Source organism: Lissotriton vulgaris, chromosome 9, assembly GCF_964263255.1.
Source record: "Lissotriton vulgaris chromosome 9, aLisVul1.2, whole genome shotgun sequence".
Classification (NCBI taxonomy): Eukaryota; Metazoa; Chordata; class Amphibia; order Caudata; family Salamandridae; genus Lissotriton; species Lissotriton vulgaris.
Window position 1 is genome coordinate 571,185,513 of NC_141697.1, and position 12,873 is coordinate 571,198,385.

General features: G+C 44.4%; 1 protein-coding gene across 1 annotated transcript in view; it reads right to left on the reverse strand.

The window, feature by feature from the left end:
- The window catches only part of LOC147691849 (uncharacterized), a 323,118-nt gene that overhangs the window by 87,270 nt on the left and 222,975 nt on the right, over positions 1-12,873 (reverse strand). The window contains exon 17 of the mRNA XM_086938124.1: positions 8,159-8,303. Within this exon, the coding sequence (XP_086794250.1) occupies positions 8,159-8,303 (145 nt within the window). The remainder of the gene's footprint in view (positions 1-8,158; positions 8,304-12,873) is intronic.

A 12,873-nucleotide genomic window follows, 5' to 3' on the forward strand; every position in this document is an offset into this window, starting at 1 on the left:
TTACATAGCATGTTCCTTTTCTTTACCCTCCCTTATTGCTAAATGTTCAGTTTAATACATCTTTTGCATAGTAACATATTAATTCTGATCTTCATAATTGAAAGTCTGTTGGTGTTTAATCTTTGGATCATGACCATTTAAGAAACTTAGATAAAGATTTTAAAACTTCCCGAGTCTGTGGTTATTATATGAGTGCAAATGTTATTTTCCTATTATTCTAACACCCTTGATCCTTAGGACTTTAGGTACCGACTACAAGGATTGGTTAGTCAATGGTATAGGTCCTAAATGAAATTCATAAATCGCTGATTAAAGTTAAGCACACAGGTTACCTGATTAAACTCACGAGAAATAGTTTGTGCTGCTTATGGGCCCAGGTGAGTATGGTAAACTGAGTCGGGTGACCTGCGCGCTCTATCAGTGTATATGTGCTGGCTGTGGAATTTGGTGTTGAATGGTTGGTTGTATACATTGGAGTAAGAATGCTGGCAGGCAAGAATAGCACAGAATCACTAGTTGTGCAGGATGGTATAGGATTGCTGCGTGCAAAGATAATATAAAGGGGCTTGCTAAAGGCAAACGGTGCGCAACGTTTACAACGCGCGCGTTACCACGACCTACCATTACTACGCGGTTGTAACAACGAAAGTTGTTACAACGCATTGCGCTGGGGGGCGCTCGAGGATAGTAAATCATTTAATTTACTATCCCAACACCTTCCCTACTATCCACGGGGACTGGTGTTGGAATAGTAAATTAAATGTTTTAAATTTGCGCCCCCCCCAACGCAAGTCGTTGTACCGACTTGCGTTGTTACAACCGCGTTGTAATGGTAGGTCGTTGTAACGCGCGCGTGGTAACGACATATATCCAAGGCAAACACATAGAACTTCTATGCAGGATGGTGAAGCATCTCCATACAAAGTGAATTCAACTTGGTAGCCACACTACATTAAATATAACTCAAGTCTTCTCCATGCACTGCTTATACCATTTAAATTGTATCCGTTATACCATATAAAATAATGTTATTGAGAAAAACAGTCATGCTGTTGCAAATCAAATCTTTTGTAAAAACACAGTGTATGGTAGAGTGGCGAGTTATAGTTAATGTAGTGTGGCTATGCTGTTGAATACACTTTGCACAGAGCTATGTAAGGTATAATAGTTGAAGGTATCTCATAAATCATAAATTAAAGGTATAAGTATAAGTTTAGATATTTAATTAAGTGTGTACTTTAACCTTTGTTTGTAGCTAAAGAACAAAGTTTTATAAATTTAAGAGTGGTGCGTAAATTTAAGGTATAACTATAACTGAAGAATTTCTAATGTTTGTGTATTTTAAGTTTGTTGTAGAGCGGGGTGGCGTACAGTGGAGCAGCATAGAGTGGGGTGGCGTAGAGTGGAGTGTTCTAGAGTTGACTAGCCAAGAGTGTAGTGAAGTACAGTGTAGTGGTGTACAGTGTACAGTGGAATAGTGTACAGTGGAGTGGGATAGACTGGAGTGGCGTACACTGGAGTGGAATACTGTGGAAAAGTGTACACTGGAGTGGGATACAGTGGAGTGTCATAGAGGTACCATACAGTAGAGTAGCACAGAGTGAGGTACTGTGTAATGGTGTACAGTGGAATAGGGTAGACTGGAGTGGCGTACAGTGGAATAAAGTAAAGCGGATTGGCGTATCATGGAGTGGCTTACAGTACATTCTCGTAAACTGGAGTGGCATAGAGTGGATGGGTGTAGAGTGGAATAGCGCAGAGTGGAGTGACAGAGTTACGTGGCATAGAGTGAAGTGGCATAGAGTGGAATACCATAGAGTGGGGTGTCATATAGTGGAGTAGCGTACAGTTAAGTGTATTGGTGTATAGCATAGTAGCATACAGTGGCGTGGCATAGACTGCAGTGTTGTACAGTTGAGCAGCATACAGTGGAATAGCATGCAGTGGAGTGCTGTACAGTGCAGTGGCATGCGCTGGAGTGTGTTACAGTTGAGTGGCGTACAGTGCAATAGCGGAGAGTTGAGTGGCATAGAGGTGTGTTGTAGAGTAGACTGGCGTAGAGTGGTGTGAGGTACAGTTTAGTGGTGTACATTGGAATAGCGTTGACTGGAGTGGGGTAGAGTGGAGTGGCGTAGAGTGGAAAGGGGTAGAGTGTAATAGCGTATAGTGAAGTGGAGTGCAGGGGATTAGAGTGGAGTGAGGCACAGTGTAGTGGTGTACAATGAGATAGCGTAGACTGGAGTGGAGTAGAGAGGAGTGGCGTACTCTATAGTGGTGTAGACTGCAGTGTTTTAGAGTGAAGTACCATAGAGTCGAGTTTTGTAGAGTGAAGGGGGGTCCAGTGTAGTGTGCTGGTGAGCAGTGTAATGGGGTACTGTGGAGTGGTGTATTGTGGAGGGGTGTAGTTTGGAGTGGCATACAGTAGAATAGCGTAGAGTAAAGTGGTGTAGAGTGGAGTGGTGTAGAATGGAGCAGCCTGCAGTGGAGTGGTGTAGAGTGGAATAACATTCACTGTTACTTGCATACAGTGTAGTGACGTAGAGTTGAGGTGGAATAAAGTAGAATAGCATGGAGCAGAGTGGTGTAGAGTGGAATGCCGTATAGTGGAATAGCGTACGTGTAGTACGGTACAGTGCATTGGCCTAGAGCATAGTGGTGTACAGTGTAGTCCTGTAGAATTGTGGTTTGTACAGTGTACTAACGTACAGTGGATTATAATAGAGTTGAATGGCGCATAGTGAAGTGGTGTAACATGGAGTGTAGCAAACTGCAGTGTACAGAAGAATAGCATAAATAGAGGTTGTGTACACTGAAAGGGCGTACAGTGCAATGGCATTGAGTGGATTAGTGTAGAGTGTAGCGTTGTAAAGTGGAGTTGCCTAGAGTGGAATAGCGCACAGTAGAGTAGTGTAGAGTGTAAGGGCATACAGTGTATTGGTGTACACAGGAGTGTCATAAAATGGAGTGGCGTACACTGTCATAGGGTACAGTGTACTGGTGTAGAGTAGAGCAGTGTAGAGTGAAGTGTGGTAGAGTGGGGTGTGGGAGAGTGGATTGGCTTAGAGGGGAGCAGTGTATAGTGGGGAGGCATTTAGTAGAATGGCGTAGATTGCAATAAAGTAGTGTGGAGTGGAGTGCCATAGAGTCTAGTGGCGTACAATGGAGTGGGGTAATTGAAACAGATGTAGTGTGAAAGTCTGTTAACGGATGTAGATGTAATGTGGCAGAAAAACATTATTTGGTGGAAATTTTAATGTTTGTAAAATGTGTGAATAAGGTGAGTAGTTTTAAAGTTATAATTTTTAAAATACTTTGTTGAATATTGTGCTGCGGTACACCGCAGTAAGTTTGCGCTTTACAGAGGTACATGCGAAAGATAGGGCAGCATGTGGCTGGCTAATGGCTGTGTTTACCAAACGCAAAAGGCAGCCATGTTGTTTTCAGCATATTTCGTCTGCGTTGTGCATTCTGTGTTTCTCTAAATTCTAGGTTAGGGTTTTGGATTTAGGTAAGTAGCAGGGTTTTTGTTGTACCCTACCTATTACCACTTTATTGAAGTGTTATCGGTACAGAAATGTATTTATAATTTTATATATATTTTTACAGCAGTTTAGAAAGAACTGCATATTTGTTTTAATTTTTTAAGTAGCGCAGTCATTTGTAGGTAATACAGAGGTGCCCCGTAGATTGTTTACTGAAGATTTAAAAATGATAAAAATAGAAAATACGCTGTACAACACTATATTTGTAAAATGTAAGACACTGCAGTGTATTTTTATTTGTTACCATATTTATATTTTGGAATTTATTTTTGGTACTGATGTACTCCTGAGGCCTTATTGAGGTACTCTATAAATTTTATTTTAAATACAGAGAAACTTATAAATATTTTTCCCTACCTATTATCACTTTAATAAAACGGTAATAGGTAGGACAAAAAAATCAAACCTAGTACTTAACTACAACAAAGGGCGAAACATAGAACACAGGCAAAGTGTACTTAAAAACAACATGGCTGCCTTTAACCCCTTCGCTGCTTCTGTCGGGCAATGGCCGTCGCGAGCACTACCGCCATAGTGCTGCGAAACGTCCGTTGGCCGACGCGGCCCTGCCCGCTCCGCTAAACCGCCGCACCGAGGTGGAATTGCCACCGCGGTTAAGCAGTTAACTTTTGTAAATACTTTCATGAGCCAATTGCAAAATGACTTGTCATCAATATGTACTGCGCTACTTCCTCAAAATACCACAAAACAGACACAGATATCACTAAGATAAAATGCCTTATAACTTAAGAAATACTTACCTGTGGTACCCAAAAATATTATATATGCACCATGATGTCTAATCCTGCCAAATTTCATGTAAATTTGTTCAGCCATTTTCGCACTACTCAATATAAAAAGTCTATGCAAAATGCATTGGTGGAAAAACATGTTTGGGGACCCCCCTTTTCTCTTTAAACTCTCTTGACCAACCACTGCAACATTTTCCACTATCTGCCAATATAGAAGGAAGAACAGGGTGGCAAAGTCTTGTGGAGATTCGTCAAATGGGAGGAAAATTATTAATGGTGAAAAATCTGAGGCATTCTATATCTCTGGTAAACATAACTATAACTAGAGAGGAGTTACTACCACTCTGTAATATATATGTATATATATATATATATATATATATATATATATATATATATATATATATATATATATATATATATATATATATATTGCCACAGATCCCTTTCAGGAAATTGAGTACGCCCTCACAGTATCTTTGTTTCCTTATAGTTCCTTTTTATTTCCAACCAGCAATCTCCAGCATACAAAAATACCGACGCGTTTCGCTATCCACCGGTAGCTTGCTCACGGTGGTAGCGAAACGCGTCAGTATTTTTATACGCTGGAGATTGCTTTGTGGTGATCTGTCGCTTGTCGCATGACTGTATGATATACTGCTGTGTCATTGGGTGGTGATGGTACGACAGGATTTGACTCCAAAGGTAGGTCATCTGGAGGGTCTACATTATATTAGCAAACAAAAAGATCCACCTCTAGGAGGTTTCCTGTGAGCCAGGGAAAAGAAGGCATACTCAGTATTTGTTAAAATACCCCTCACACACCAAAAGAGGCCTTGGTGTCATGCTTCATCATTGGGACGGGCGTGCTACGACTGGCGACTAAGCTGGAGCACTTTAAATTTGTAAGTGCTATGTGAGGTGTATTTGAGTGAGGGATAGTAGGGTCAGGGGTGAATGAAAAGTGAGCCCACGGGTGTGAGAGAGGAAGTGAGGACTGATCGTCTTGTAATTATTATTTACCCCTCATTCTGGACGGCTCATAGGGCACTGACTCCTTTCTTTTTCAGATCATTTATCAGAAATACTGACAGGGCTATAACTAGACATACTTTCAAACCACATAGGTATTGTATTTTATTTCACCTGTATATACACTTTGCACATATTGATGGCAACTATAGTGAGTGACAGAGGGATCTAACTCCGTCCTGACGAAGAGGCATGCAAGGCCTCGAAACATGTTGACATCACCAGGACAACTAGCACATTAAAAGCTTTGTTTTCTCCGACACACCCTTTTTAGCAATACCAGCCCATGACCAATACAAAAAAATTGAATTCATATGGCCAGGTATTTTTTAACCTCACTTTTCATTCACCCCTGACCTTACTTCCACTCACTCAAATACACCTCACATAGCACTTACAAATTTAAAGTGCTCCAGCGTATTCGCCAGTCGTAGCACGCCGCATCCCGCAGCGGGGCGGGAAGACCCCGATGAAGAAGCATGACACCAAGGCCCCTTTTGGTGTGTGAGGGGTATTTTAACAAATACTGAGTATGCCTTCTATTCCCTGGCTCACAGGAAACCTCCTAGAGGTGGATCTTTTTGTTTGCTAATACCATTGACTGGAGGAGGGTGCATCCACCATAGTGCTCTTTACACTATCTCTTCACTCCCCTTTTTGATTTTTGACGGGTCTACATTATAATCATTGCAAGGGTTTTCACCATCATACTTGAGAATGTGGTCCTCATATGGATCTGGGAGGTTTACAGAGGGTTCCTAGTCTGAGTCTAATTGAAAAGACTGGGCGGTGATGGGAGAGTGAAGGTAATGGTGTGTGGGTTTCCCAGGCTTCTTCTTTGGTATAAAATAAGCCCTGCACTTCTATTAGATTGCTTCTTCAGAGTTGAGGTAGACTTTTTTGTTGTGTTAGCCTGTTTTAGGAGGCCATGCAAGGATCAGGCCTCAGACTGAGACTTTGCTGTATGTCAGGCTGGTCACTGCTATGGTAAAAGTTGTGTAGTCCCATCAAGGGAGGGCACAGTTAAAACCTGGTGTAAAAAATGTTTTATTTGCTAATAACTGTGGTATCCTTTAACCAAATCATCTTAAATCCGGCAAACATATAATGCATTTAGTAATTTGTAGGTATGTATGGTAGGTTTTGGGACGATCCCTTAAAAGCAGTCAAAGATAAAGGGAGTGGGGGTCAAAATGTGTTCTTGGCCAATAACTGTAGTCCCTTTTAATGCTTGCTATTGGGTAGGCTGATAACATGTTAAGACTAATGAAGGTATATCAAGTTTCATGCAGATCCAGCATTGGGGTCGAGGGATCAAAGTTAGAGGGGCAAGCCACTGATTTTGAGTTGTTGCTTCATGCAAACTTATAAAGGGCGTTACAGTCAAGGAGTGGGAAGTGAAAATGTTAATTTGCTAATAACAATGGTGTTGTTTAATGAATGAGTCTGACATTTTACAGGTTGTTAACCACTTAAGCCCAGCACAGGGTTTTCTGTTTTCAATGAGATCTGAAAAGGGAAGCAAGGTTAAAGAGGGAGCACAGGGAGGGGGAGGAGGGGATAATCTTTGGCACCAAAATAAATTCAGTGCAATTTTGTAGATCTGCATATTTGGCTTACTTCTGATATGTTTAGTTTCAAGTAGATACTAGTCAAGGGGAACACGGTTAACGTTGGGCAAAAAAACTTTGATTTGCTAATAATGTTGCCACCCTTTGACAAATTTGCACAAATTTCCTCAGGAATTCACATGTCAAGTTTTCTACTAGTTTATCAAGTTGAGCCCAATTAGGGATTCCAGGTGTCATGCAGATCTAGCAAGGTGGGACGGGGGCTGAAGTTAAAGGGGAACTGGACTCAAAAAGCTTTTGGCTTACTAATAACTCTGGCACCATTTGAAGACCGATTGCACAACAATTGAGATACTAAAATTGGATTTAACTTGCCCACTACATATGCAGGTGGCTGCTGGCCACATGGGACACTACTTGCAACAGTGATTCACCTCATGGTGGGGTTGAGCAAGGCCTGGTCATGGTCAACCCCCTCTATACACAGCTGAAGGTCAGGCAGAACAAAGGTTGGCTGCTGCATGATACAGAGGCTCTATTGTTCATGATCATAACTTTAAGGAACCTACCACATTTATCAAGTCACCAGTGAAGCAATTCTTTCCTTCCATTTACAAAATATAGTTATTAGGAAGCTTTGGTTAGCTTCGGTCATAAAATTGTCTTTAAAATTATCTGAAATTCGCTTGAAGATACAGTTAAAGTGAAGTTATTTTATGAAATAAAACTGAAAGCCTCTGAAACTCTCCCGCTATGGCTAACTCTATAAACCATACGGCAAACACTTGCTATGCAAACCATAACTCACACACCAAAATCAATGACTATGATTTCACACTATTTATAACTAGTAAAAAGAGGTTCTCACACTACAGCTTTAAATGTCAATGCTATATTATATCCACAGTGGTCTCATTCATAATTTTAATGGTAAGTTAATAGTCATTAGGGAGATCGTTTATGCCACATTTGAGGTCATTTGGTGTAATGGCGTGTAAGTTATGGTTTGCAATTCATCTTGCAATGTGCAGGATTAAAGAGCCCTAGTTTGGGTGATGGTGGTGGAGACATGACAGTGGCAAGAGAACTTGAGATTACTGGTGGGGATTAAGCACTGGCTATGGTGGGAGGTAGATAGCTGAAGGTGATGTAGTGGAGTGCTGCTTGTGGTTAGGGGTTCTAATAGCACTAGTTGTGGATAATGCTGTATAATATTGGTTTTGGTGGAAGGTCACAAGAACACAGTCTGTATCTCCCTCACCCGCTGCAACTCCTCAGACAGCTGCTGGTTGACACTGAGAAGCTCTCCCAGTTGCTCACGCTGCACACTGAGCTGGTCCTCCTTCATCTGCAGCATTGCTTTGAAAGAGACCTCCAGCCGCTTCTCCAGGCTCTTATACTGACTTCTGTAAAACAAGAGACATTAGTAAATGCATAGTGCAGCACACTTTGCTACAGAAGTGTGTTTGCACAACTGAACTATACACAGGAACCACGTCACTGAAAACTCTGGGAGTATAGCTATTGACTCACCAAAATGGCTGGGGCACACCCACTTTTGCCCTGATACATTTAAGGGCTGACTCTTTGTCACACTTTTTGCCTCCTATTTGCTGTTAAGGGACTTCGGAAATTGCAAGAAGTGGAAACAATATCTATCCACAGCTAGTGCTGAGGGTTTTGTTTGGGTTGCACCTGGTCTGGGGCCTGCCTATATGTTATCTTCTCTGTCTGTGGAGGATTTATGTTGGGTGACTGAGGTTAGCACAACAGTTTTAGAGTTGTTGCTCTGTCATGTAATCAGGTCTTACAGGTTGATGAGAAGGTGACATAATAAAAGAGGCATAGTCTGATTGAAGGAAGTTCTAGGAAAGGAGATGCAAGGGGGAGTTTGAACTTGGAGCCGAGGAGTAGGATAACAAGACCCACTGTCTTGTCTGAAGTCTGGAATAAGAATCTTCCTTCAGAAAAATATATATGAAAGCACTTGATGAAAGCACCATTAATGATTAGAGAGGATACCGGGCTTATGGTGTAATTCCTGACCCGATTGAACCACTCCAATCCCGAACTACAAATAGGTGTTAGATTTTTGAGTTAATCCTGATGGGCTCTATGGTTCTCATAGGTGACCTATGACAGGCATATGGCTGACAGTATGTAAGAAGAGTAATGCTTGAGTGTGGAGTACTTGCTCGTGAAGAACTTCTGTTTGCCTAAATACCCAGTTAGGGCAGATGCTAGGTAGAATCATAATTGAGCTGCCTTTGGGGAAAAGTTTCTTGCTTAGTCTGGTGAGATGCAGTTCCTCATCAATGACATTCTGACTATGAATCAAGAGAAAGACAATGTAAATGCCAATAAGGACAGGAAGGTATTTTAGCCCATATTGCTTGAGAAGACACCCTAGAGGTGCCCCTATTTAGGAGCGGCTTCCTCAGTGCTCGACATTGGAGGCAGGCGACCCCGGTGGCAGAGGGTTCGCGCCTGCAGTGGGACACGAGACTGTGCTTGCTGACGCCCTGCTGAACGAGAGCAGCGGCGCTGGATTATTCTTATTGCTTTTAATTCTCCAGAGTCAACAGGAGACAAACTTCTTTACTTTATCCTTCAGGGCTCGGTGGAGTGTGGGCGCCATCTTCGGTTGGGCTGGTCAGGCGACCCAGCTCGGCGCCACACCCCCGCGCTCCGCCCCTATTTAAACGTCCCCCAATGAGGAAGCGCAGCGGACGAGCGCAGCGGGCGTGACGAAGGCGCGCCAAAGTCGAGCCTAAGTCAAGCCCGTCTGCGCCCGTCCGCGGCCGGACGGGGCTAGGGGCGCGTCCTCATGTCCCTCCATATTCTTCTACGGACTTACTTGCTCTCCAGGGCCCGTGGCCCCTGGCTGCACCCATTATCAGGCGCATCTCTGCTCTTGGCCTTGATCCTACCTCCCATTACCCTACACCTACCAATACGTTCCCTCCTTTGTCCCACTTCCCTGATCCTGGCCCCCACCCCTCTCCCCTCCCCTGTCCCTTATCTTACTCAATACTAGGTCGGCTGTAAAGCACCACCAGGAGCTATTTGTGCTGCTTGATACTCACCAGCCTGATATGTTACTTTTAACAGAAACATGGTTCTGTGACTCCTCCCTGCCCTCTCGGTTGGCTGCCCTTCCCCCTTCTTATGTGGCCCTCCGCGCCGACAGACCAGTGGGTAAGGCAGGGGGTGGTGTGGCTCTCATTGCCCGATCTGAGCACAATTTCCAACTTCTTCCCTCCTCTACTATTAATCCTACCGAGCACCTGGTAGCCCGCTCTCTTGCCTTTTCTCCCCCGCTCACCTGTTTATTAATGTATCGCCCTCCCCAGCCATGCCACCTGTTTTTGCCGGCTTTTCAGGACCTATTGGCCACTCTAGCGATTAATCACGCTTCAGTCTTGGTATTAGGGGACTTTAATTATTGGCCCTTAGACCCCCATGAATGCACTGCCTCTAAACAGTTTTCTGATTCACTTGCATCCTTTAATTTTATCTCCCATTTGCACACCCCTACGCATACTCACGGCCATGTACTAGACCAGGTTTGGTCTCTTAATGCCTCGGTCTCTTCCATGACCGTGTCCCCATGCCCCTGGTCAGATCACGCCCTGATTTCCTTTTCCCTCCGCCTTGAGTCGGCAACAAAGATCCCGCCCGCCAAAAACACCTGGGCGCGGAACTGGAATAGGGTAGACCTTCCTGCTTTGTCATCCTCTCTTTTGAACTCCGCACCCAACTTAGAGGGCTTATCTTCCATCTCTCAAGCCGCGGCCATCGACACCTGGCTTGCTGGAGGCTGCGATACGGTAGCCCCATTACGACGGATATCTACCCAAAGATCAAAGGAGTCAAATCGGTGGTTTGGCGACGACCTAAAGATAAAAAAGCTGACCCTCCGGCGGGCCGAGAGGCAATGGAGAAAGGACTACTGCCCCCTACTAAAAACTCATTATTTGACTTTGCTGAGTGACTATAAAAGGGCCATATTGAGCGCAAAAACTGCACACTTCTCAGCAAAAATTCTGGCAGCGGAGAACAAATCCAGGGAGATTTTCTCCATCGTTCAGGAACTGGCCTATTCTGACAGGGCTACTCTCAAGCCCCCCCCCTTCTCAGTCTCTCTGTGATTCCTTGAATACCTATTTTTTAGAAAAAATTGCCAACATTAGAGCCAACATCTCACCTCCTTCCCCTACTTTTTCTGAGCCTTCTCCCCAGACTGTTCATGGTTGTCTTTCTTTCATCCCTCCGCTCACTGAAGAAGTGTTCCTTGCAATACTTCCCAAAGTAAAATCTGGTTCCCCGGCAGACATCTGTCCAGCCCATATCCTGCAACAGATCTACTCCGTTTGTCCCAAACCGCCTATCTCCCTCCTCAATAGCTCGCTGGCTCAGGGGGTGGTAATTCAAGCCCTGAAATCTGCTACCATAGTCCCCATTCTTAAGAAGCCTGGGGCGGACCCCTCCGCTCCAGCCAATTATCGCCCCATCTCTCTTCTGCCCTATCTAGGCAAGGTGCTGGAGCGACATGTAACATCCGTCCTCAGCGCCCATGTAGAAGCCAATGGGGGCCTAGCGTCCCGCCAGGCAGGCTTCCGGCCTAGGCACTCCACCGAGTCCGTCGTGGTGTCGGTCCTAAACAATCTCAGGGAGGGCATGGACCAAAACAACTACCAGGCCCTGGTGCTCCTCGATCTCTCCGCCGCATTCGACACGGTGGATCATTCCATCTTACTTTCCCATGTCGGAGCGGCGGGGGCGAGGGCTCAGCCCTGGTCTGGCTATCGTCCTTCCTGAGGGACCGCACCCAGGCGGTCCGGCTGGGGGATTTTTCGGCCACCCAACTCAAAGTCACTTGTGGTGTCCCTCAGGGTTCTTCTCTTTCCCCCCTTTTGTTTAATCTCTATATCTATCCTCTGATCTTTGCACTTCAGCAACTGGAGGTCACTGTTTACAACTATGCAGGTGACCTCCAGCTTATCTTTAACCTGTCTTCTTCTCCTCATTCTATTTCTAATTTCCAGTCTATCATGATTTTCATCAGGGACTGGATGAACCGCAACCATCTGAAGTTGAACCCTGATAAAACAGAACTGGTCCTTACGGGTGGTTCCTCCAGTCCCTGGAACTCTTCCTTTTGGCCTTCTTCTTTTGGACCCCCTCCTACACCTTCTCCCTCAGTCAAAACTCTGGGCATTAAACTTAACAATCATCTCAACCTTCATTCACAAATCAGTTCTGTTGTCTCTTCCTGCTTTCTTGTCCTCCGAACTATCCGCTCCGTTTCTCGCTTCTTTTCTCCCCCTGCACTTAAGTTAATCATGTCCGCTCTGGTTATTTCCCGGCTGGACTACGCCAATGCCCTTTACAACGGCATCCCAGCGTACAGTCTGCGGAAGCTCCAGCTGGTTCAAAACCAGGTAGCCAGACTGGTGTATGGCCTCCCCCGCTCCCATCACTCTACTCCCCTACTGAAGGCACTACATTGGCTACCTGTTAGGGAGCGATCCCTTTTTAAAACCGGCTGTATGGTTTTTCAGGCGCGACAAGGGACTGTCCCTGCTTTCATCTCCTCCCTTGTAAAAGAGTACATCCCTGTCCGTGAGCTTCGGTCATCTACCCAATCACTCCTTCAGGTACCCCGCTACAGACGCAAGAAATGGGGCGGAGCCAATTTTTCATTCTAGGCATCATCCTTTTGGAATTCCCTCCCCGATCACTTGCGTCTGGCTACACAATACTCCTTTTTCCGAAAAGATCTTAAGACTTTTCTTTTCACCCAGGCTTTTCTTAATGTGAACTGACCTTAATCCTCTCTTCTCCATCAGGTTTTCGTTCCCACTGCTAAATTAGCCTCCACAGAGCCAAGAAACCGCATGGTGAATGTTGCGCTATATAAATATTTTAAATTCAAATTCAATTCAATTTCAAATTCAAATTCAGAGGAAGAAA